The sequence below is a fragment of the Thamnophis sirtalis genome, unplaced genomic scaffold, assembly GCF_051295495.1.
Source record: "Thamnophis sirtalis isolate CommonGarterSnake01/CBP01778 unplaced genomic scaffold, rThaSir2_p1.2 scaffold_11, whole genome shotgun sequence".
NCBI lineage: Eukaryota > Metazoa > Chordata > Lepidosauria > Squamata > Natricidae > Thamnophis > Thamnophis sirtalis.
The window spans coordinates 24,359,451-24,385,400 of NW_028261391.1; the positions used below are offsets into that span (position 1 = coordinate 24,359,451).

Below are 25,950 nucleotides of genomic sequence, written 5' to 3' on the forward strand. Positions count from 1 at the left end.
AGGGGGATAACCTAAAAACTTTTCTCAAGGGGCTGAAGGGGAAGACAAATGTCAATACAAATGTCCAGGAAGTTTGAATCTGTGCATGTTGCCTGATAAACCATCGAAGAAATAAAAACCAAATATCGATAGCAGCAGCAGCAGCAGGAACTCATCACTGCAATGCTTTTGGACACTCCCAAACACTTGGCCTTTCTAGGACCCGTCACCTCTCTGCTGTTACAAGATGCATGTCTGATACTATTATTGTAAAAGCCACAGATGCTGTAGCAATTGCTTATCATGTGCCTTCTGATCCGAAGTTGCATTTTGGAAAGCTGCCACTACTGTAATGCGCTAGAGATTTCAATACCTTTTGATCCATTTAAACTGAACAAAACCAGTTTGGTTTCCCAAATACAGGCCATAGATATGAAGGCGTGTCATCGTGTGGAAATTGATGGCTCCTTTTCTGACAGCCATTAAAGAAACCACTGTCCTCCTGCAGATGGCAAGTTATTTTTTGCTCTCCCTGGGGGATAGTCCACATTGGAAGCCTCATGTCTGCAGGTAACATTGTCCAAAGTGCTTTACTTTTTATTTATTTATGTATTTAAAGCATTTATATAGCTGCCCATCTTATAATCAACTCTGGGCAGCACCAATCAAAAGTTAAAATCAAAAGCATAAAAGACACTACAGCTATAAAACTAAACACATTAAAAACAACAAAAACCTGATATCAAGTTAAACTTCCGAAGTGGTAAATGGCAGGGGCAAAGGATCCAAAAAAGATTGGTGCTGTAGATTGGATCAGATACTATAGTCAGATACAACACAGGTTAAACTGTTTGTCAGAAGGATTATAGTTCCTGCCCTTCTGGCTTGTATCTAGTATATGAGCTCAGAATACTGTCATTCTTGCCTGGCCTTATAAAACGGAATCATAGGATCTTTCCAAGCAGTTGTTAATATGCCTTGTTTGATTTCCAAACTTCTACTGCGACATCCTTGCCATTCATATGAACCCAACACGTCCTTAAGTGTTATATCAATGATAATTACCACATGTTTACTCTCTCCAGCAAAAGCTTCTTGGACGTAAAGCCTCCCCACAGCATTCCCCATAATGCCGTTGACGTAGTTTGCACAACGGCGCCAAATTGCAGCATCTGAGGTTGTGCCATACAAAACCTGTAAAGCATAAACACAAATCACTTATGCATGTGGCAACAAGCAAAAAACACATGAGTTTGGAAACAGTTCATGTCCTCCCTGAATGCTTTTAATCAGTGTTTCATGAAAAGTGTTTGTGGATAAGGGATATTTAAAAAGTGGGTTAGTAAAATGAGAAAGCGTTGCTCTTTGCATTATTTCAGGAGTTTGGAGAATGTCAAACAGATTCAGCAAGATGAGACTATTTGTGCTTCTTTTTCTTTAAGTGCAATTTCTTGAAAACTGCAGAAAAGCATATTTTATTTGGTGCTGCCTCACAGCCATTCCAGGCAAAATAGCTCTCCTTAGAAGAAAGGAAATGATTCCAATAAAGATAAAAGTTGTCAAGGCCTCAGAAGACTAGCGAATAACATGATCCTTATGTTATGGAATATTTATTCTGCTTTTTGATATTATCACACCTCCTCACTTCTTCTTTCTCCTCCTCAGATATGAAAGAAGATATAAAGCAAATAGGACTTAATCATAAACTCAACACTCTGGAAACAAGGAATGGGCAGACATTTAGCAAAGAACCAGCTTTCAGGGACAAGAGGAACCGTGTGAATTTGATAACATTGTCCTGCAAAAAAAGCTCCAGACAGCTTCAGAGATTTGCCTGCAATCTTTTACAGTAGATGAATTCTGGCAAAACCTGAAAAACGAATGAAAACTGCTTTCTGGATTTTATTTTTAATGGTGTTTTAGCACTAGGTTTGGTGAAGGACTGAAAGTCTAGGTTGTGATACAGGAATGTAATACGTAGCCCTATTAAATCACTTTCTGGCCAGCTGAGTTTTACCATAGCATTTTTGTCTGATACTTTGTTTTGAGTTTTGAAAATTATGTTACTATGAAGGGGCAATTCTGGGTTATCTTGCCTTCACAACATTGGTGGCTATATTGTGTGCATTTATACACATCTAAGAAGGAACAACCTATTTTTCTTCTAAGTGCAGGCAACTGGCCTGTAATTTGTGCACATAAAAAAGTCAACAATTATTATGGTGAAATCTTTCTGTATCTAACAAATGGGTAATAGTGACCTGCTGTGATATTTCAAACAAAAACATTATGAAAATTGTTTCCACATGCATTTCCCTTACTACAGGATAAGAAGCACCATATGCTGTTTCTGTCCATTTCAACAGCCTGCACTCAGAGACTGAATATTGGAATGGTTTTATAATTTATAAAACACCCAGCATATCCAAAATAAGAGTGTTTTAGAGCCAAGCTTTCCCCCTTGAAATATTGGCAGGTGCTTGCAGGATTTTCACAGCTTCTCTGGGGTGAATCATTGCATTTTAGACCTCACTGAGGTCTCGCCAACCTTCAAACTGATTCTGTTGATCAAAGCAAAACATTGCATGTTCCTGGATGAAGTATCAGAGCTCTGCTTAAGTAACACAATGTTCCATAACCTTGGTAAATATTCTGTAATTTAATTAGCCTTTTGATCATGGTTCTTTTCAAATCTGTTGCAGCCCATTTTATTTTTGTAAGGGACATACAGTATGCAACCCTTGTAGATAATGGGCCATAGCTGTCCTTTGAGTCATATCCTGGAAGCCATTCCCCAAGAAAACCCAATGTAGATTAGGATGAATTGAGGAGACCTGTGACAGGAGTTACTTCTTTAAAGTAAATAAATATTTATGTAATTTAATTGTTAAAGTTTGTTAAAATAAATACAATTGTTTAATTAATATTTACATCAATGTAATTAAGTATGTATTTAATTTTGTATGCCTCCTAGAGTCACTTCTTCTGTTGGTGTGGGTGGGTGAGCTAATCTCATTGGGATGACCTAGTTCCTCAGGTATACTCAACCAATGCCATGAAGGACTTTAAAGGTGATAACCAACACCTTGAATTGGGCCAAGAAACGAACTGGCAACCAATTGCAGCTTGCAGAACAGCAGTATAACATGAGACATCCTAGAGGCCCCAAGAACTTCACACACAGCTGTGTTATGCACCATACTTCTGGATTGTCTTTAAGGGTAGCCCCATGTATAGCATGTTCCAATAGTTCAGCCATGAGATGACCAGGGCTAGGGTGACTGAGCAAAGGGATTTCTGATCCATGAAAGAGTACAATTGGTGTACAACATTGAAGGCCACTGAGAGGTCAAGGAGAGCAAGGATGGATGCACTGCCCACATCCTGCTCTCACCAGAGATCATTGACAAGTGTGACTAATACTGTTTCTGTCCCATAACTGCCTGAATTGAAAAGGGTCCAAATAATCTATTTCACCCAGGACCCTCTAATGCTGCTGTGCAACTGCCTTTTCTACCATGTTCCCTAAAAAGGAAAGTGGACAGCTGGATGGAAATTATCCAGACAGGTAGGATTAAGAGATGGATTTTTTTTGAAGAGGAAGCAAGCTCTCAAAAGACCCAGAAATGTCCCTCCTGCCCTGAGGAATTTATCATTGCCTAAACCCACTGACTAGCCCTTTTCAAAACATGCAGCTCCTTCATGAACCACAGGGAATATCAGAAGCAATTGGTTGAGAGCAAGAGAGGCCTTCACAGGTACAATCCTGCCCTGGTTGCCCTTTGGTTCCAGGATGTAACCAGAGTTTTGGCAGGACAGTGCAGCAAGTACTCCTTGGATTTCCCCAAACCTCTCTGGAATCCATTTGCTAGGGTGGACTGCTTGAATGGATCCAGCTTCCCTACATGGAGTCTGGGTCAACATAAGAGACTCTCAAGGTTACCAGGGTATGATGTGACCATGACAGAGGGATAATGACAGATCCCTACCATATCATATTGCCATTGCTCCGATTAGGCAGTCATATCCAACAGGTGACCACTGCCCTGATTTGGGTCCAAGGTGACACAAAATAGAAAAATAAATAAAATAAGCATTTCAACTTTTTATGGGGTGGTGGTAGTGGTCTGGAAGCTATATGCAAGGCTTTCAAATGTGACATGTGGGTTGTATACCCTTCTTTTTGTGTGTTAGATATTGGTTGAAGAAGCTGACTTCACTATTGATACTGTAATTTCATCATCATCAATCATCTACCTATCATCTATCTATTTATACCTGCTCCTTTAATCTTATGTGAACAGATTTAAGTAGTCACTAAATTCTGCTCTGTGTACAAAATAGTTTGAAAATTATTTTGTTTCTTAATAATTATATACTGTAAATAATATGGCAAAGATGAAAGAACTTCAGAGAAATGTTATCAGCAAAGTTCAAAAGAACAGTTAGGACTCCTACACTAATTTTCTTGAAGATGGATTTGCCTGTTCTATTTTACTTCAGTTTAATTTTTGTTGTATTTTTGTGATATATTACATAATGTAATATTTAACAGAACACCACCATCTTCCAGCTTGTAAACTTAATTTTCCTCAAAATATAATTACAATTATGTCATGAGTTAGAGAGAGTGAAGACTACATCCCAGCCAAAGTTAAGCTCTTTTTGTCTGCAAAAAACAGTATTCCACTTAAAATAAGTACTTCATTTTGGTTGAATTGGATCCAACCCTTCAACAAATCACAGCATATTTGAATTGGAGAGAATTCTAAAGGTCATTTAGTCTGTCCTATACATTCTTATATATTCTGAAATCTATCCATCCTGTTCAATTTATTAAAAAAACATTTACAAACTTATGAATGGGCCATGATTATGTATCTACAACTCTAGGACTTCCTCATAATGTTGAAAAGGGAGAAGGTGGTTCAAAAGGGAGAAGAAGGGAAGAAGAAGGGAGAAGAAGGAAGGCAAAGTTCAACAACATTCAGAAAGCCGGAGGTCCTCATTCCAAGTATATTTTGGAAAAAAGGATGAAATAAATTCATAATTGCTTATTTTGCATGTTTGATGAAATTCAGAGAACTGCTTGTTCCTGAGACCAACATCACAATTGTCCAAACATGAAAGGGGTGAGCCAATCGTGAGCTACCAGCCAATATTTTCAAATTACTGTCTAAATATCAGAATGGCTACAGAAATATCAGGAGTTATATTCAAAGGTTAAGTGTAAAAAATGAATTTATGGATTTCTGTACCTTACGGAAATTATTCCTTGTGTCCTTGTAGTCGCGACTTAAGCTGCTCACCATATCCATGATATATCTCCAACTTATGTAGTTTTGAATTTCTCTGCATAATAAAGCAACAAGAGGCACCATTTGTTGCTAATTGTAGAACTACAAAATAAATTGGCGTCTTCAAAAAATAAAAACTTAAAATGCATTTGACATGCATACCTGGCAGTGTAATTGGAAATAACAGACTTCAGCTTCCTTAAATAGTCTGGAGCACACACAATTATGTCGTCTGTATCTGTAACTTTAATTGCCACTACTTCCATTATATTATTTACAAATTTTAGCCAGTCAAATGTCTGTGGGGAGAAAGAAATGTTACGTAGAATAAAACACTCGACAATGTTACTCTTAGCATTAAGTCTTTATCATTGATTCTGCCAAATACATTACATGCTTTAGGAAGACTGTTGGTCTTTTTTTAGCTGTGTTATAACCATTCTTTATATTACATTTACAATATAATAAGGAAATAAAAGAAAACCATGCACAGTTGTTAACAGCATTCAGAAACAATATATCAGAGGGGAGGGGGATGTACCCCAGACTCATTGCAAGACTATTTTAATTGTAGTGTGTTACTTTATTGAACTGGGATCCCATTCCCAAATGTTTTAAGGACTTAAATCCAGATATTGGTTTTAGGAAGTGCATTCACAGAATAGAACTTTATCAAATATCTTCTCCTACCCCCTAAGCATCTGACAATATGACAAATGTCTTTTTCTCAGCCACTAGCTACTATGTCTAGATTCCACACCGTGAGTAACTCCTACTTCCAGATAGAATACATTTGAATGTTTGTATTTCCTATTTCAAAAATTAAATAGTGCCTTAAAGTTTACTCAGCGCTTGGGATGTTTTATATATTGTTTGAAAGTAGGCATATGTAAATCACATAATGTGTGGTAGAAGCAAACATATAAAATTACCTAGATGATGATGTTACCTAAGTTGGGTATTGAAACATCTGCAAGAAAATAACCACACTCAGAGAGCACCAAAGGCCCTTCATTTCAACCCTGAGCTACAAATATTCTCCTTTTTTTGTAACATAAAGTTGTATATAAATGCTATATTTTAAGGTTACAAAAAGACTGATGTAGTTATATATACATTTAACCCTCCATATTTCCTCAAATATGGACACTCCCTTCTATAGACAATGAATTGACTTTACATTTAGTACCAATGAAGGAGAATATTTGTAGCTCAGGTTCTTGGTGCTCTCTGAACTTGCTTGCTTGTTTTCTTTCAGATGCTTCATCATTACTCAAACTAGGTAACATCACTAGCACTGATGATGTTACCTAGTTTGGGTAATGAAATATCTGCAAGAAAACAAGCAAGTTCAGAGAGCTCCAAAGACGCCTCCACATTTAGTGGCTGGATGGATTAATACCTAAGTGGTATAAGCTATCTATACACTATTAGGACTCTCTTACCTGATTGTCTCTGTGTAACCTACAATTGGGTGAAATAATGCATTACAAAGCATCATTTTTTGAATCAAAGTCCCTCAAATGGGCTAACTTAAGGAATGCATCCAAAATCCAGAAGCCATTATTCCCATTGGCCTGAAATTTCAAGGATCTTCAGACCAGTTATAATGACAAACTTATGTCCAACCTTCAGCAATGCTATCCGACTGTAGCAGGGGTGGTCTTCTCTCCCGGTTCCAACCGGTTCGGTTGTAACGGGGCCGGCGGCGTCCTCGTGCACGCGTGCGGTGCACGCATGCGTACTAGCATCTGCGCGATGCTCCAGCTGCTCCTGGAGGATTGCGCAGGCGCTGTATGCGTCCTGCGCATGCGTGGAAGCGCAGAACTCGTCAAAACTGGGTAAGGACCACGGGAGGGCGGGCGGGCCCTTCGCCGTTCCCGGAAGTTACTTACTTCCGGGTTTGCCGACTAACCGGTTCACAGGGACCGCCGCGAACCGGTTGAAACCCACCCCTGGACTGTAGTCACCTGTAGTACTGTGTTTGTGATTTCTGAACCTCCTTGCTGGCCTCCAACTGCAAAGTGTAATGGAATGCGTGGATGATCTTGGGGAATGGGGGAAAAGATGCTACCTAGGAAACTTAGGAAAAACCTGCCCTAATGGATCAAATAGTTCAAAAGTGATGTCAGGAACTTTGCACTTGCGATATTATGTTAATGTAGCCTTAAAATACAGTAGAATTAGTTCACTTTCTTGTGTTTGTCTGGCTTATGTGGGAGGGCTGATGCAGAGTGGGGGGGGGGAAGCAAGCAGGAAGTTGGAATTCACTCCTGCTCCCACTGCTTTTTGGTTCTCCTATGATAATTCCGTATATCGGTCCAGATAAGGAAATATCTCTGAAACAATGAGCATGGGTTGTCTGGTTTAAACTTTTCAAGAATATATGTACATTTCAGTGAATTTTACTAACATATTGCTTAACAACTGGCTTATCAAAATAATTTGCATCGACTGCTTCATCTTTTTTCATTTGATTTTCTACAGCCAGACTACTCCTGAAAACAAATTCCTCATAAGAGAGAGAGAAAAACCTTAAAACCTTTGATAATAACAATAAGCCACTGTTAAACAGTTTAGCTGTGCTCAGAAACTCTTGGCCAACAGGCAATAAATTAAGTTGAATAGCTTTAATTTAAAATTAATGAGCTGTAAAACAATCAAAGGACTGTAGTTCTAAAAGCATTTACATGATGGTAATTTTTATAATCAGACAGACAGCTGTGGTTTGAGGAGGTCTTAGATATGTTTAAGGATTATGCCAAATGTGTTTAGGAACGAAATGAAAGGAATTGTCAGCCTGATTAGCAGTAACAATAAGTATCTATAGTTTAACAGTTTATCGACTTGGGTTTTGAAAACTGACATCAACAGATGACATTTGTAAATTAAATTGTGGCTTGAGAAATTGATATTTGGCTGGGTTCTCCACCTTTTGTGAGATGTGTCTTCTATGACGCATGCCCCAAAATCTAGTTTCCAGAATCCCATCTCATCCTGCTGGCAGCAATGCCGGAAATGCATTCTGTGCTCTTTTGTACATTTGGATGAATCTGATTAGGGCCACCTTGTTTGGTCTGCAAATATCCAGAAAACTACAAGAGGACTTTCAAGAGATGCCCACCTAATGCCCTTCTGAGTGGGTTCCAGTTTGAATGGTAAAGTTATGAAGTAATTGACTTCATGATTTCACAATTCAATGGAGAGCTATTGACTTTGAAATGATTTTCGTGGGATTCTAGCAGGTTAAAGTAAAAAAAAAGAAGCAGCACAAAAATAAACCCAGATAAGATCAAATTACAATTTAAATCCAGTATTAATGGTAACCAGATGAATTATTTTAGGAGACCATCAAGCAGATAATAGCCTTTTTCAGCTGCATACTACTTTCATGTTTAAATTTTAAAAAATTAAAAAAAATTTATTTTATACTTTCTTCAGTATGTCTCAAAATTATGTATGCTGAAAAAATACTGATAATACAAATCAGCTTATTAAACTTAAATAACAAGTCAACAAAAGATAGTCTTTAATCAGAAGATTGACACATCATCTTATTAGAACTTAGTGCCAAAGAATTTAGCCTTGGGACGTAAGTTCTGTTCTTATCCTTTTGTCACATGAACAAATGTGTCCTTATTAAATATCATGTAAGGGTAATATCTGCCATAAAATGTAGATATGATTACATTTCAGTTCATTGGGCCAATGAAACAATTCATACCACTAAACTTTGTCCTGATGTTAAGAATTGATTTGCAACAATGAACTGTAGCTTAATTTCACTGTTCAAATCTACTTGAAGAAGATATACAGACAGATGTAGACTTTGGTATATATATTTCTAGCTAGAAAAGGAAGTAAAGATTTATATGATTTTCCAGATAGTTTGTCTCCAATTCCAGTAATATATACATAGCTTGGTTGGGGGAAAAAGCAGTGATTGAATTGATGGTACTCTTCAGAACAAAAAATAAGGCACAATTTTCATAGGATTTGATAGGAACATACTTAGTACATTATAACCTTTACTAAGTAACTATTTCATGTGATTATTAATTACCAGGGAGTTTATGTCCTGTGACCAGTTTTATTAGGGTATTTGCGTTAGATACACACCAGGCTAGTACATTTAGCTTAGTGTTTTGAGTTCAATAGCTTCATCTTAAACTTATTTTTTTAAAGTGGGTTACATTGCTAGTCAATGGCAGAAGTTGAAAACAACATGTTTGCTATATTGTACCTCATTGTTTATTTCCATGGAGAAATTTTTTTTGAGATCGCTCATCTTCATTTTGTTATATAGCAAATTTGGATCATTTCTGTCTTCGTCTTTGGTTGTGATCTAGAAAAACAAATTTATACTATAAAAAGGAGTGGCTTTGAAGAAAGAACAGCAGAGACAGGAAAGCAAAAAACCCCTCAAAAACAAAACCCTAATACAAAGGGCAAAGCAAATCTTCAAATCAAAGAGATTAAGGCATAAATGACTTGTTTGTTAGTATATAAAAGATAGACAAAAGTATGAACTTATGGTCCATGGGACAGGATCCTAGGGAACACAGAAGCCCTCTCTATTCCCTTGCTGAAGCTGGGGATTATGCTATGCTCTGGGATGAATCTGACCTTGAATACCCCTTACTCAACTCTTGCCAGCTTCTACATCATGCAACTTTCCAAGAATGTAAAAGTCTCAATCTCAGAACACTGAGATTCAAAAGAATGTAACATAATAGATCCAGGGCAGGACCAAAGGTTCTTCTTAGCATGAGAACAAGAAGTGAGTGGCAATGTGTCTAACTAGACTGCCATTTTGATATATCATATAGCCCTGATTTTTTAGGTTCAGATCACTCTGTCAGTAATTCTTAGAATAAACTCACTGAGATCAACATTGCTTGTTATGTCTAACCTAAATCCCATTGATGTCAATATGTTTACTCAAAATATCCTAAAGTCTAAATCCAAAATGTTACCAGAGGGAGAATGTGGCAATATAATACAGTACATAGATTTATTAAATACTCAGCATTTTGTGTATTTCTAGAGTCATAAATATAAAAAAATATACAGTCTTTTCTCTTTACTGGAGCAACTGTAACTTGAGTACATGAGCTATGTCATACATTTTTATTATTACTCTTGTAGTATTAATATATACCACTAATATGTATTGAAGGATTATTGTGTGATGCAATAATGTCAAAACAGAAGTAGAAATAGAACTAGATATAAAGAATTTATTATCTGTGAATATTTTCCATTCTAATCCAGCCACCTTATGGCCATTGTATTTCAGACCATATCTGAAATACTATGAACAACTTTCTGTTCTGGAAATCTTTTATGGATCGCACCATCATGGGAACAGTCAGATCAACCTGGTTTAGAATTAAAATGGAATATTTTTGTATTCCCTGGTGCATCCCATCCCCCAAACAAAAGGAAATAGAAATATTTCTTTGATGTATAAGTTTATCTCTATTTTCTCCCTAAAATCCCTGATTTAATAGTATAATTTTGAGGGGAATGAGGGAAAGAGGTAGTAGCCATATATATTTTTTCTTACAAAACATTCTGCATATAAAATAGGAGAGTTAACTTACATTTGCAATTTCTTTCTCAAAAGCCATTATCTTTTCTGCTTCTATAGAAATTTCAGTATCGTTGATGGGGAGGTTTCTTTCTTGGCGAATTAACTTTGCAACAGAAATCATGAAACTAATATAGGCTGAACAGGCCTATAAGAAAAAAGAATGTTTTGCTTTGATTAACTTGTATAAAATTATTAAAATATTAATAAAAAGAACAGTTTAAAATAATTTTAAATATTGTATTAGGCTAAGTTAGAGTATACCTTTAATGAACATCAGCCATAATACTGCATGAAGATTTTATTATGAGTATTATTTTAGATTTATAGTGTCCATTTAATCTTATAATTTGTACTGTGGAAGTACTAACTAGTCCTAGTAGTTTCTAAACTATTGCATTAAATCATGAGTTGGGATAAGGCACTAATTATAGAGACAGTTATTCATTGTAATCAACCTTCTAAATGTTTGAAGGAAGCTCTTCCATAAGTACTTTGCCTCTTGTTAATTAGTTTTTCTCCTTAGCATGCTGGAATTTGTATACTCACAAACCATATTTGGGTCAACTTAAACACTCGACAGTTTTCTTCATTAATATTGCCTTTTGTGTAAAAATTTTACATTGATGTTAGGATGTTGCACCCAATCATCATCTGTGCACAGAATTAAGAAGAGTGTATCAATCTGTCATCAGTCAAGAAAACCATCATAGAAAATCAGCTTTAAGGATATAGAATGGTAAAGAAAGTGCATATTCTATTTGGAGTGTTTATATACACCCAATTTGTGTTGGGTAAAATTTTCAATAGATATTTATCTGGGATTTCTTTGCTTTGTTTGAAAAGTGGCATGAATTTACATTAAATTATAATTTAAAAGAAAGCTTTTATAGAATGATGTATTGCTGGTATTTAATATCAGATGAGTTATTTAAGATGTATAAAGGTATGTCAAATGAATGTTGGAAATTAACAGTAAAGAAGGGACTTTTTATCATCTCTGGTGGACCTTCAATAAAGCAAAAAAATAATTGGAGTATGATTCATATTTTAATATAGAAAAATTTGAAAATGAAGGTAAAGATGAAACCCAGAAATTTTCTTTTGGGCCTAATGGAAAAATACTTGGATTATATGTTGACGTATATAATAACAACATCTGTTGACATATATATTAATCTTCCAAAAATGGAAGGACACTTTGATTTCTACCATGGATGAATGGCTGCAGAAGCTGATGGAGTTGGCTGAAATTGAAAAATTGACCATTTTGATTAAAGAAGACTATGAGTATTTTTGCTTCCACAGGGAGACTGCTTCTGAACTTTGTGCTTGAAGTGGAAAAGAATGAAATGCTGATTTTGGGTTTTACCAATTAGAATGATAGATCCTTATTGAAATGGCTAGTTTATATTATGAAAAAAACCCAAAAAGTTGTGATTTGATGTTAATGACTTATTTTACTGCAACAGAGAGAGTATGTCAGTGCTTCTTTTTCTCTTTCCTAATCCTTTCCCACTTTTCCTCCCCACCTCCTCCCTACTGCTTTCCTATTTACTTTCGTATTTTGTATCTTGTTTTTAATTCAATTAAAAATGTTAAACAGAAAAGTGGCACTGATTCTTCCTTTACACACAATAAAGATAAAGGTAAAGGTTTCCCTATCAAGTTTTGTTCGGCTAGGACACAGTGCTCATCTCTGTTTCTTGGCAGAGGGAGCCAGCATTGTCCAAACATTTTTTTCCATAGTCATGTGTCCAGCATGGCTATACACCAACGGCACACAGAATGCTGCTACCTTTCCACCGAAGTGGTACATATTGATTTACTTCCATTTGCATGCTTTCAAATTGCGAGGTGGGCAGGGGCTGGAGCAAGCTGACAAGCTCAGTGTCTTTAACCACAGAGCCATCATGCCCCACATTGTACCAAATAAGCACACACAGAAAATTAAGTTTTGGGATATGCTGGACAGGTTCTGTACAGTAGTAAAACAGCATTATCTCTTTCAAATGTAATTGGACTATAAAAATCTGTAGCAAATATACTTTTAGTATAAATAGTTTGTATATATGTATGAATACTCTTATTTTCTTTTTTTGTTATTTTATTAGCATTTAATGAAGACACTCCTCATTGAGGCTGCCACATTTGTCAGTAATTAGGTTGGTTGAAAGTCTAACTTTTCATGGGAAACTTTTGCTTATTTCTAAACTTGCATTTACCTCTGTGTACAGTCCAGTGCATTCATAGTAATCACGGGAAGGAAGTCCAAGTCTAGGTTGATCAACCTAAAAAACCAAGTTTAAAAATAATCCGGCCACAAATACAACAACAATTTGTTGGCAGATAGAAGATTGCAAGCAGTGATATTTACTTTTTTCTAAATTTTTTTTTCAAAGTGCCCCTTAAAGTGAGACTTTTTAAATACAAGAATCTAAGGCTAACAATTTGGAGAGAAAATGAGGAGGGAGGAGAGGAAGAGGAGAGGGGAGTAGAAGGGAGAGGAGAGGAGGACTAAAATGAGTACCCTGCCTGACTTCTCACAACTGTGGGTGGTTGACAATATGATGGTGGTATCAAGACATAAAGGTTTCACTCTGCTATACTTCCTATAAGAGAAAATAGATGTTCAATTTCTAAGCATTTGTGGAAGAAGAAAGAAGCTATTACTGTTAAGAGTGACAAAGGACAAATGGGGGATTCAGTATTCTTAGTAGCAAACGTCATAAGACACAATCAAAAGTAGAACTTGAGCATCATAGGGGTGTGACTACAGTTTGATATCCCAAGTTTAATTAGCAATTAAATAAACCTATATAGAACTAAAAACAAGGGAAAAAGAAATATAGGACAAGTAGCTTATCCCTTGGCTCCTACCAAGTACTCACAAAGGGCATTGTTCTTTATTGGCTGCATTCCCAACCATGCGCACATTGTAATGATTAGTCTGTTACAATAATTTGAACATCAGTTTTAATGGAGAGTCCATAACTGAGGATCACAAAATCGATGGGTAGGTTAATCAGACAGATTCTTTTCAAAATTAGAAAAGTTAATTACTTTTCCTAAGCATATACAATCAAGTAATTTGTGGCAGGATGATTTAAATTCAATTATCAAAGGAAATGAATCCTGACTGTATATGACATGTTTAGGAAAACATTTTTAATAGAAATGAAATGGGATTTACGTGTGCATTACTGATGCATCCTTGCTTGTGAGCCATATTGAAGAATCTACAGCAGGATGATGTATTATTTATATGAACCGACATAAGTCTTTATGGATAGGCAATTTAAAATCCCTAGTTTCTCTAACTATACCAGCCAGAAGAAATGCATTTTTAGACATTTCTAAGAACAACAAACTTACATGAAGTATATGTTGTGAGGAGTTTTTATCATCCGTGCCAACAAACATGCTAATGATGACTTTTCTTCCAAATTGAAAATTTAAATCTGCGATGGATTTCTCTGCATTCCATTTGGAGCCTAAAGGAGTAAAAATGTATAGTCAGTGTTGGATAAAGATAACTCCAACTCCACTCTTTTCCATTTGAAAATTATAATGAACAAATAACCTGAATTCACCTACCATGATCCAGATCCCAGTTGTCTGTTGCTATAGGCCATTCTGAAATGCTGGTCATTAGGTTAATCAGTGGTTGCCCTTTTTTGCTGTTAATGGCAGCTTGTGAAAATAAACATGAATTCCATTAATTACAGGTACAGACTTCTTAAACCACTCAATTATCACAATGATGTATGGTGGTGGTCCTGCATTTCCAAACAAATATTTCCTGCAGAATCGTATCTCACAAGAGAAGGTGGAAAATAAACGAATAGATGGAAGTAACTCGAACTTTTGGTGTTTTCACAGAATATGAGAAGTTTGTAAGTGTCACAAAACACATCAATGTTACACAGGTTATGATGACATCACAGAAATGAAACAACTTATATAATATGATATCACTTGATGTCATTCCATTCCCTCTCTCCCTTTCTCCCTCCCTCCCACGGTCTATGGTTTCTGGCCTAAGCAATAAAATGATTTGTTTCTCTCTTATGATTAATGGGAAGATAGCAATTATGATTTGTAATTATGGCTTACATAGGCATTGAACCCACCTATGTAGCATTAGTAAGCATTGTACATCTGTGCAAAATATTCAAAAAGAGTAATTCAGTCAATCAGTCACTCAGTCACATAACTTCTAGTCTCACAACAGAACAACAATACCTGGGTTCCAATGGCATGCCAAACTAAACCAAACCAAACCTTAGTGCATGGTCAATAATTTAATTATCAGTAATATCTACTTTGAATAAAATAATCTCTCCTACTTTTTTTGCTAACCATTTCCTTTATAGATGCCACAAATAGAAGCACCTTATTTACATTCTATCAGTCTTTTCTATGACCTCCCAGAGAGTATCGACAAAATAGATTTAAATTAGTCAACTGTACTATTCCTCTCGAGAATTGAAACAATTAATTAAGAAATATGAACTGAATGCAATACACTGATACTAATCTCGTACATGTGAATTTAAATATGCAAAGAATACTATGGTGCCTATAAAGCAGTTCTCAGGGTTCTGACCAATGCCCTAATAAAAGCAGGAGCCTCAAACAAAGATTCAAGAAAAAAACAACAGTTGTTTATTAGGAGCACTATGTCGGCATGGACCAAGTGAAGCCAGCTCTAACTTCACTCGGTTTGCGCTTTGCCTCTGACCCTGTTTCCCCCTTCCCCTAAGATGTGTCATCAGTCACATTCCCCAATGAAGCAATTTTGCTGGTCATAGAAGTAACTCCCTCTGGCTGTTGTGGGTTTCCAATGGAGATGGCCTTGACTTCAGCTGGCTAGCATGTGTTTTGTTTTGACTAAGGTGCAAATTCCTCGGTGCAGCTATGAGGCACAATTCCCCATTCCCCTGCCTATCACACCTTGAGAACAGGTCAGGAAAGCTTCACGACTTGAGAGAATGCAAGAATGAGACTAAAAAGTAGTAAACTGCTCAAAGTTACCTTGGTGGTTGATGGCAAATCAACCAACCAACCAATCAATCAATCAACCAATCAATCAGAACAAGGTTATATTCATTACTCTTAAATGTGGTAATTTAGCAAGCAACTTACTTTCATTTATACAAGATCTATAGAGCATTTTTGCTTTTGCAATAGCTTCTATATCTTCACTGTCTGTCTTCTCAAGAACTTCTGAAAATGATAAAGGTATATAGATATATATTACCAAGTGTGATACATAATGTAGGTTATGTTCTACTGGTGTTATGCAGAAGCACACATAATGATAACAATAATGATTTCACTAATTTTAGCCTTATAAAAAAAACAAACGAGAACAGAATTCAAAGTTTTATAGTCCAAGTTTCTGGCAGAATTATGAACTAAATTTCCATGATGAAGGGAGAGGCTTATTTCAAGAAAGAAAGAGCCACCACTAAAGTTCCCCTGTGGATTGCAGCAGGTTTCTGCTACCATAGCTATCTTTTACTACAGAAGGTAAATTAAAAAGTGCTTTTCGAAGCAGGTTGAAGAAGGATCTACTGATTCTTCTTTCCTAGAAGCACCAGTGGAATTTCCCTTGCTATACGGTAGGTCCTGTTAGGAAGGAAAATAAAAGAAGCAAAACCAACTTTATACTATATGTTTTAATTTGGTCAGTGGAAACTCAGCAGAGCTTAGAAATCGGCACTACCTCTGCCACAGATTCTCTTCCATTTTGGACATTTGCTTTGTCCCTCTGTAAATATTCAAAGTTTAATGTAATGCTGTTTCAGTTAATGTTTTTATGGTCTCTGTTCCCAAATTATTTTTCTGATTCTCATCAAATTTGACACCTGATACTTCTACTACAGTCCTTATTTGTCTGCATCTAAATATAAAACATACAGCCGACCAGTTTGGACTATCAAGGTTTTGAGCAGTATACTCAACTTGGTAAGCTAACTATCTTCATTCTCATTTTTAGGACAACTGCCCATCCCTTTTGGATCACTGAGTCAGGTGATGCAAGAGTCAGAATGCAATGCAGAGTCTGTTCCACTAAATGAGACCAAGATAATGTTCACTCTTGACCCACTGTTGATGTGGATTTTAGCTGTGGATGTTATTTTTGGTTGTGGCTTTTTCAGCCCCACATTGTTGGGATCTGCTATTATGTATTATCTTCTTTATCTTTTTTGTTTACTCTTGGTCAGAAAAACCTATGACCTTACAGACTTGGATGTAACCTAGTAAATCTTTGAGATTGGTCTTGGATAAACCAGAATATATCTCTTGCTCTTCTGTCACAAAATTGGAATGTATATATAAAAAAAAAATCCAAAATTTGGAGTGACTCATCTGTACTACTGACCTTTCAAAACAACTTCTAATTCATCTCTTAAAATATCAAAATTACTATAACGGGAACTTGTCTCAGGTATGATGTGCTTTTTTAACCATCCTCCACAAGCATACTGGTAAAAATTATTGCAAGGTTGTGCTGTTGTATCCATGTTCTCAATGATTCGGGCAGCTGTCATAAAACAAAATAAATAAAGACATATCAAAGATAATATTTTTTAAAAAAAAATAGTTTACTTTTATCTTTATTGTTATAAAACAGTAACATTAATATTTAGTTTTGTAATGAGAGTTGTAACCAAGGGTGGGATCCTACCAGTTTAACAACGAGTTCGCTGAGCATGCGAAGTGAGCATTTTGCTGAGTGAGGCCAATACTTTGGCTGAATAGACCTAAAAAGGCTCGTCATACTGAACTGCATAGAACAGCCTACAAAGGCTTCTTTGTACTTGTAGCCCACCATAAATATCTTCAGCAACCTGTTTTCCTTTGGGGGAAAAACAACTTAATCGACCAAAAACCTATTTTCCTGGCTGGGAAGCTAAATTAACAGATTTGTTCTACATAACCGCAATTAATGCATAGTTACCTGGAAGGAAGAGTTACTGCACTTAGTTTCACATAACACACATTAAAAGTGGGGAGGGGTACATTTAGGTTATAGACTAGGAATGGTTAACCTTGGAACAGATAAAACAGAGTCAGCTGCTAAGCACGATCAATAACTGATTATAGAAGAAAATGAAATTATTTTTGATCATTGCCAAGAGATGAAATATTCTAACTCAGAAGAATGCCACGTAAAAGAAAATATTCATTTGAGAGGTTTCCACTGCTGAATATATGTTCTCTTTCACTTTCTGACTGTTAAGGGCATATTCTTTCATATGTTAAGAAAGGGATATTTCTGTTTATTTTGGTGACCCAGCACAATTCAAAGACCTGAAAGATTAGACTTCTAAAGTATGAAGGGAATCTCCATGACTGGGGAATGCCCCATATGGCCTAAATTTGCCAATTCAACATATAGATTTAGCAAAGCAGAGAAGTTAGTAGGGCATGCGAGTTGTAATTCTAAAGAGAGTTGATGTTATGAAAAAGCAAACATGGCAGTGATATAAAACCTATTATTCTCAGCCTCCTCCCCAAACTGTTTGCTTCCCTATGAATCTTGATAATATGTGCAAGCTTTTCTCATTTGTATTTAAATCAATAAAACAATTATTTAATACAGGTGCACAACTGGGTTTTCTATGGATCAAGAGGAGGGAGGAAAATTATTATAGAGACAGGAATATGTTTAAAGACACAGTGCATACTTAATGAACTAAATATTAGAGCTGCTATACTTGCTGTGCAAAAAATCCCAACAATGGGATACCAAGAGCTCTTAATTCCTTGTTTTCCTGTAGTGGTTATCTGTATTTTTGCACTGAAATCTATCATTGTAATTATCACCCACAGAGTTAACAAGAAAAAATAAATATAGACTAAACTATGAAATCTTTCTGCCTTAGTCTGCAATGTGCTCTACATGGGGCAGCCTTTGAAGAGCATTCAGAGACTTCAACTGGTCCAGAATGCAGCCACGTGAGCGATTGTGGGTGTACCTTGATACACCCACGTTACACCTATCCTCCGCAAGCTGCACTGGCTTCCAATCGGTCTCCGGATATGCTTCAAGGTGCTAGTTATCACTTATAAAGCCCTTCATGGTATTGGACCTGGGTACTTGAGAGACCGCCTGCTGCCAATTACCTCCCAAAGACCCATTAGATCGCACAGGGTTGGCCTCCTCCGGGTTCCATCCACTAGCCAATGCCATCTGGCTACGACCCGGGGGAGGGCCTTCTCTGTTGCAGCTCCAGCCCTTTGGAACGAACTCCCCGCGGAGATTCGGACCCTCACCTCTCTCCCTGCTTTCCGAAAAGCCGTTAAAACCTGGCCATGTCGGCAGGCCTGGGGTTGATGAGCTCCCTTCCCCTCTCAACAGGTGTGGTTATTGGTCATTTTAAATGTCTATTTTGTACTTGTATGTTTCCCTTTCCCATTTAAGTTGTTTGCCGCCCTGAGTCCCTTTTAGGGAATAGGGCGGCATATAAATAAAATAAAACTTAAACTTAGCCTACTACAGTGCTTCTCAACCTTGGCGACTTTAAGTCCTGTGGACTTCAACTCCCAGAATTTCCCAGCTGGGAGTTGAAGTCTACAGGACTTAAAGTCGCAAAGGTTGAGAAACACTGGTCTACTACATCAAGCAATGCAACTTTTTGCTTTTTTTGTTTCTTGTTTTTGTTTAGACCTATGGCTGGTTTGCTTAAAATCATTTTCATAATCATTTAATAAAATAAAATTAAATTTGTAAAAGCATGTTTCATTGAAAACAATAATCAAGGTAATGATATGTTGTATATGATGAAGCAAATGTGTTGTCTTGAATTTAGCAACTGCAGTTCCAACATTATGCAATGACAAGATTGGAAACAGCCTTATCTGTCTATCTATTCCTTTATACTCACTGATTTCCCAATATAGTACAGTATATTACAGCATGGATGACACTGCTATGCAACCTCTCCAAGCTGAAGTAGTGGGGCAACCCACTTCAAACTTCGGATTTTAGCTAGTGTCAGCATTTGGCAAAATAGATTTTCAGGTCTAATGGACTTACATAAGGCAAGGCAATCAGCTGGCTATAAACATACAGTAATTATTAAACTATAATACGTGGGGAGATTCAGACTTCACCATCCTCATGATTAAATCTCATCGTTTGATTTGATTAACTGAGTAAATTGGAGTTCAATTCCTTTTTCCATGATACCACAACAGATGTACCAGTGATAGATTTGCTGTCTCTTCTAAAGTGATTTGTAAACTCTGTTTACATCTAAATGCCATAAAGGTTCTCTAAGTTCCAAAAAAGAGATCTGAGTATCATAGGACCCCACCCAAATTTCCCAAAGTCAAGATCAAGTTGTAACTTGACAGAGTGAAATAATTAGATGAGTTAAGAGGGTAATCTTATTAATTTTAATTAAATGTAAATCAAACTGAATCAAATAATGTTATTGTCTTGTCCCTGCCCACCTCTTTTTGGAGGATAATTCTTCCCTCCACTTCCAAACATTGGTGTTGGATAAGGTTCCTAAGAATATTATGGACAGTCAGGAAAATAAATAAATGGGTCATTGAATCCAGAGTTCTTATTCAAGGCACAGGCTCAGATTAGCCTATTTGAGACACATTATGTGACATGTGGCTCAGTGGCTAAAACACTGAGCTTGTGGATCAGAAAGATCGGCAGTTTGGCGGTTCGAATCCCTAGTGCTGCGTAACAGAGTGAGCTCCCGTTATTTGTCCCAGCCTCTGCCAACCTAGCAGTTCAAATACAAATTAAAAAAATGCAAGTAGAAAAATAGGGACCATCTTGGTGGGAAGGTAACAGTGTTCCGTGCATGCGCCTTTGATGTTTAGTCATGCCAGCCACGTGACCATGGAGATGTCTTCGGATAGGACAGCACTGGCTCTTTGGCTTTGTAACGAAGATGAGCACCGTCCCCTAGAGTCAGGAATAGCACATATGTGGGAGGGAAACCTTTACCTTTTACCTTTATGTGAACACTTAGCTTTCTGGAGAAGGCTCTGATGCTGGGAAAGGAAACAAGAAGCAAAGTGGATATATTCAGCTACAGTGGCAATGAATGCATTATTGTAAGACCTGAGGTTATAGATAGATTGTTGTGTAGTAAATCTATCTATGTGGTCATGAAGAATCAACATGGACTTGATAGCAAATCATTGCCCAAGATGACTCTTGATCCTGAAACTGCACTGTTGTCCTTGAAATCCACAAATCTTTGGGAGATCCATTCCTTTCCTTTATATTTCATTCTATAAACTTGGAGCATTGTTCAAGGAGTCCGAATCAAGTTGCTTATGGGTATGTAATCTCCTAAATCTGCTGTTAGGAGGAAACAGACTTAGAGCAATTCTCCACTCTAGCCTAAGATGTTTCTGTCTTCTGCTGTTTCCTGCTGCTTCTTAGGTCAACTTCAGTTTGGATTGAAATGGGTTAATAACAGGTCTGGGCTGGAGCTATGTGGACTATGCCCATTGCAAGATCTGATTGCACATCCCCGACTACTTGTCCTTATCATTTATGTAGGGAAGGGAAGTCTTGCTGGATGCCCACAGAAAGATGTAAGATTTGAATGGAACATGAGTTCCTAGGGATGAGAAAAGTTTCATTGACTTAACTTGCCATCACTGATCAACTGCAAGACTATAAAAAACATGTAGACGCTGTCTACATAGCGCAATGACCAGACCCTGAGGGGTGAAAGGAGGACAAATGATGCAAGCAGTTGGAGCTGAGGCTACCAGAAGATCAGAGCAAAGAACTGCTGAGGAACATCTGCTCTGAAGGGTTTAAGACAGCTCTGATGAGAAAAGAGTATTTTTAAAAAAATCAAAACCAACGAAGACTTTGTGGTTTCATTTGCAACAGGCTGTGAGTAAGGGAGGATGACATCTGTTTGAGGGAGAAGTGGGGCACCCATAACGGCAATTGGCAAAGCAGAAAGTGCAGATACTGCATATCCTTATCCAGAAAAAAACTCACTCACCCCTGTAGTTTGATAGTTTAATGACTATATTTGCAAACTGAACTATTTTTTTAAAAATCGATTCAAATCCCCCCAAATACAAAAGAAGATCCCAAACACCTGATATTGTTACCACAATCAGTTATCAAAATTCATTTTTCAACACAGTATTTATCTCTTGGAGACATTTAACACCTAATTTATGTAAAAAAAACCCACTTCTATTACATGAGTTCCCAGAGAATGGAACCCAACATAAATCTGTTATATATCTATCAAGAGTGGCTAAAGAGCCACACTAGGATCCTGAAGATTGTGAGTTCTAGTTCTGTTGTAGGCATGAAAATTGACTGGGTGATTTACATCGGTCTCTCTTTCTCAGGGTTATTGTAGGAAAAATTGGACGAGGAAGGAGTATTAGGCATGTTCACTATCTTGAGTTATTTATAAAAACAATAAAGGTGGGTTAAAAATAAATAAATAAATATATAAACATAAGGTTATAGCACTTCAAATTGTAAATTTGTTTAAAACATCCAATAAGTGATGGCTTTTCAACTAAAGTGTTTTATTCAGCACTTTTTTCAATATACGAAAGTACAGTTCCTTAATGTGCCTCAGGAATATGATTCAGCAACTAAAAAGTATTTTGATTAAGTAATTGTAACATTTTGTTCTAGGTTAATTGGTCTTGGATAGTAAAAATATTTTATTAACTAGAAACCTTGAAAAGCAAATATTAATTTAATTATTAAACATTAATCCTGATAAGTAAATGTTTTTTTAATAAATAGCATGCAAGACACTACAGGAGTCAATTATGCCATTCAGATAAAGTTTCACCTTCATGTTATCTCTGTTCTCACAAATCAGAATTCTGTACAGTCCAGAACACTATAAAACGTGCAACGAAAGTTTAAAGGAAAAATTAGTATCAAGCACTTGACTGCATTGATACTAGTGCTTATCAGTGTTGGTTAATTAACTCACATTCTAGGTCGCATAATGCACTGAATCTTAAACTAACCAACTTGGCTACTTCATACTCTGTGTCACAATTCTCTCCTTCTTTCCCAATTAACACCAACAAAGTTTCAAACATTGTCACATAGATAACTAAGTCTTTAATTATCCTGGTTCAATGCAGTACATGAACTCAGCCATTATGAATAAACAACAACAACAACCACTAGTCTTGTAATTTTTCCTCTTGCTAATTTATGTCCCTTACCAAGGATTTTGACCATATATTTTAAAATATTTCAAAAGTTAATATGCTGTGCCCTGTTGACTTCCCATCTCCACTCCCACTCCATCCCCTTGCCATGCCTGTTAGGGCAGAAAAAGTAACGCAGAAAAGAAACTAGTTTACTATCTGTTGACAGTGCTAAAGTTATTAATGCAAATTTAAAACAGCTCTTTATGTTAGACAGGTGAGAGGACAAAAGACTTCATTTGCGTCAGCTATACAATGGATTTTTTTGACCTTTGCGCTAATATGATTTTTTTTCCACTGGTGATTGTAGCATTTATCATCTGGTTATGACTTGACATTATTTTCTTTCTCCTTCGGAACTTATCCCTGACAATCACGTGCTGTATGGCATCTTGGCACGATGTAATTGATTAGACCAGGGGAATCTGCAGGCAATTGAAGTCCTGTCCCTTTCTTATACATGATAATTTGTAGCTGCCAACTTACATTTTCATCCCCCCCTCCTCAATGGATGCTCCTAAATCAGTCTTTTATACACCACTGAGAATGCACAAAACTAAACGTATTGCTTTTAATCTAAATGGAGGTGGGAAGAAAAGGTCCCAGTTTTTATATATGTTTTAAAAGCATGTTTCTTAGCCTGTCATACCACACTGCAGTAGGATTGTCAACTGTTTTTGCTCATCCTTTTGCAGCACAGCAAGAAAGTAAGCATTAGCCTAATTAATTTTGCATGGGAAATGCATTTCTATTATGCCTGTATAAGGGTAAATATGTCCCTTTTGTAAGACCTCTGACAAATCATTAAAAACATAGGTATTGTTCAGGGTTTTTCAAAGCTTTAACGAACACGGTCCCCTTTCAATTCAGCTATCTTACCTATTTGGTTCCAACATTATTTGCATGACTTTATGCAGTTAGGATTAGCACAATAATCAGCATAGTTACTGTAGTTTAAGAGGTATTTTAATAAGCTAATCATATAAAGCAGAGCGCAACCACAGACCTTCTTCCCCTTCCCTGTGAAATGATTGGTTGTCATTTCAAAATAAGGAAAGGAAATCCTTGACATTCGGAGATTCAAAGATTGATTCTATATATTAGAACCAGCATGGGTGAGTCTATGCCCACGCCATTAAGTCAGCATATCATCTTATATATTCTCATTAACAAACAAAACACCACATTTTGAATCACTAGGTCTACTTCCCTTAACCTTAGGCGTTTTATAGAGATGTTTCATGGGATGACCAAGACTGTTTGAGGGAAATCTATTAATATCTCATCACAAGGCTCTGTGTTTGCAGAGGTCTGTTAATTTTAGGAGTGCTCTAATACAAAACCTGATGTTGTACAGCTGCAAGTGATTCCATTATTGTGTTTGATTTTAATCAAAGGAATAGAACTTCACAATTCTGGATTTATGATAAATATATCTTTCTTGAGTTGGCTTACCTGCAGGTGCTTTCTACAGTTTCCACTGTGGTATTGTATTGTTATATCTCTAACTTTCAAAAGCAGATTGTCATGTGGAGTGGAAGTGTAAAACAGATGTACAATTCAAGAGACCCAACACAAAAAACTGGCTTGTGCTCATGTCTCTGGGATACATTATTTTCAGAAACTCATTATTAATGTAGTAAAAGAAATGGAGACATTATATCTATCTTACCTGATTTTATACAGTCTGAAGTTTTACAAATACCATCTGGAAAAAAAAGAAAGAATGTATGAAGATGTTATTTTTTTTCTCATAGCACATAAACATCATTGTTCATTAAAATTTTGAGACTCATCCCTAATAGATACAAACTAAATGTGTCTATTTATATAATGCAGACATCTGCTTCTTCAAGACATTTGTACTAGGTCTAGTACTAGGTCACTATTCTGACAGCAAAGAATTTAAATAGAAGCTTCATCAATATAAAATAAGTATACTAAAATTAGGACAGGATAAAGTGAAGTTCTCAGTATGCATGAATGCAAAGGGAAAGACAAAGTATTGTTTGAGAAGGAAAATATTTGTTTTTTTATCATGTCGATGCTTGACTTGGGAAGGAAACATGCTAGACAAAAAACTAAAAATATCTGTGGAGTAAGGGTTGAGATTGATTTGAGGACAAAACAATTATTGAGACTTGAAAACAAACCTCCTTTTGATTGTCCCTTAGATTGGAGGTCAGAAAGTAAGATGGGCAATTTTTCCAATTCAAGACTTTCAATGAGAAGTGGCAGACAAATATTTTAAAACAATGGCATTTCTACTGAGAAATTAATGACGATAACACTGTTTTTGGAAAAGCCAAGTGAGGCGATTTCTTTCATTATGGTCTTTCTTACTACTTCCCACTGAGAGTCATTGTGGTTGGAAATTTTAATATTTTAGGTTGAGGTCCCTCATGCAGCAAGATAGATTATTTCAAATATGGATTATTATACTTTTCTGAGACAAAAAGACACCCAGAATAGGCTTGTTTAGAGCGTGGGTGGAAGTGTGTGGCTAACCATATATTTACTGATGTTTTTGGTTTGTTTAGGGATCTAAAATCCCATCTACCTATCTACAGAAAGAGCTTTGGCATACTAAGGATGCAGCTGCCAAATCTGGGCTGAAAAAAATTCAGTTGGCCACTTGGTAGAAGCTTGATGATCTCTTTCTGACCTCTAATGGTCATCTGGATTATTTTCAGCCCACATAGATAGGCTTAATTTAAGGACAAGTAAGTGATAAGATCTGACAAGAAATTGGAACTGCTGATATTTGTTTCTATTTCTGTGTATTCAGATGACAAGGAAGAAATATTTGATCTCTGAGTTATGGTAGCAGAAGTAATTTATATGAAAAAGGAACTGAAAATTTCTTAGGTGAACATC

The 25,950-nt window shown here is 36.4% G+C and overlaps 1 protein-coding gene across 5 annotated transcripts in view; it reads right to left on the reverse strand.

Moving 5' to 3' along the window:
- The window catches only part of MME (membrane metalloendopeptidase), a 103,790-nt gene that overhangs the window by 26,944 nt on the left and 50,896 nt on the right, over positions 1–25,950 (reverse strand). For all 5 annotated transcript variants that reach the window (XM_087725339.1, XM_014053032.2, XM_014053033.2 and 2 more), the window contains exons 3-13: positions 24,746–24,781; positions 17,261–17,422; positions 16,018–16,098; positions 14,467–14,562; positions 14,245–14,363; positions 13,095–13,160; positions 10,883–11,017; positions 9,520–9,621; positions 5,439–5,575; positions 5,238–5,331; positions 1,045–1,173 (exon numbers count right to left, since the gene is read on the reverse strand). In XM_087725339.1, coding sequence (XP_087581465.1) covers positions 1,045–1,173; positions 5,238–5,331; positions 5,439–5,575; positions 9,520–9,621; positions 10,883–11,017; positions 13,095–13,160; positions 14,245–14,363; positions 14,467–14,562; positions 16,018–16,098; positions 17,261–17,422; positions 24,746–24,781 — 1,157 coding nt within the window. The remainder of the gene's footprint in view (positions 1–1,044; positions 1,174–5,237; positions 5,332–5,438; positions 5,576–9,519; positions 9,622–10,882; positions 11,018–13,094; positions 13,161–14,244; positions 14,364–14,466; positions 14,563–16,017; positions 16,099–17,260; positions 17,423–24,745; positions 24,782–25,950) is intronic.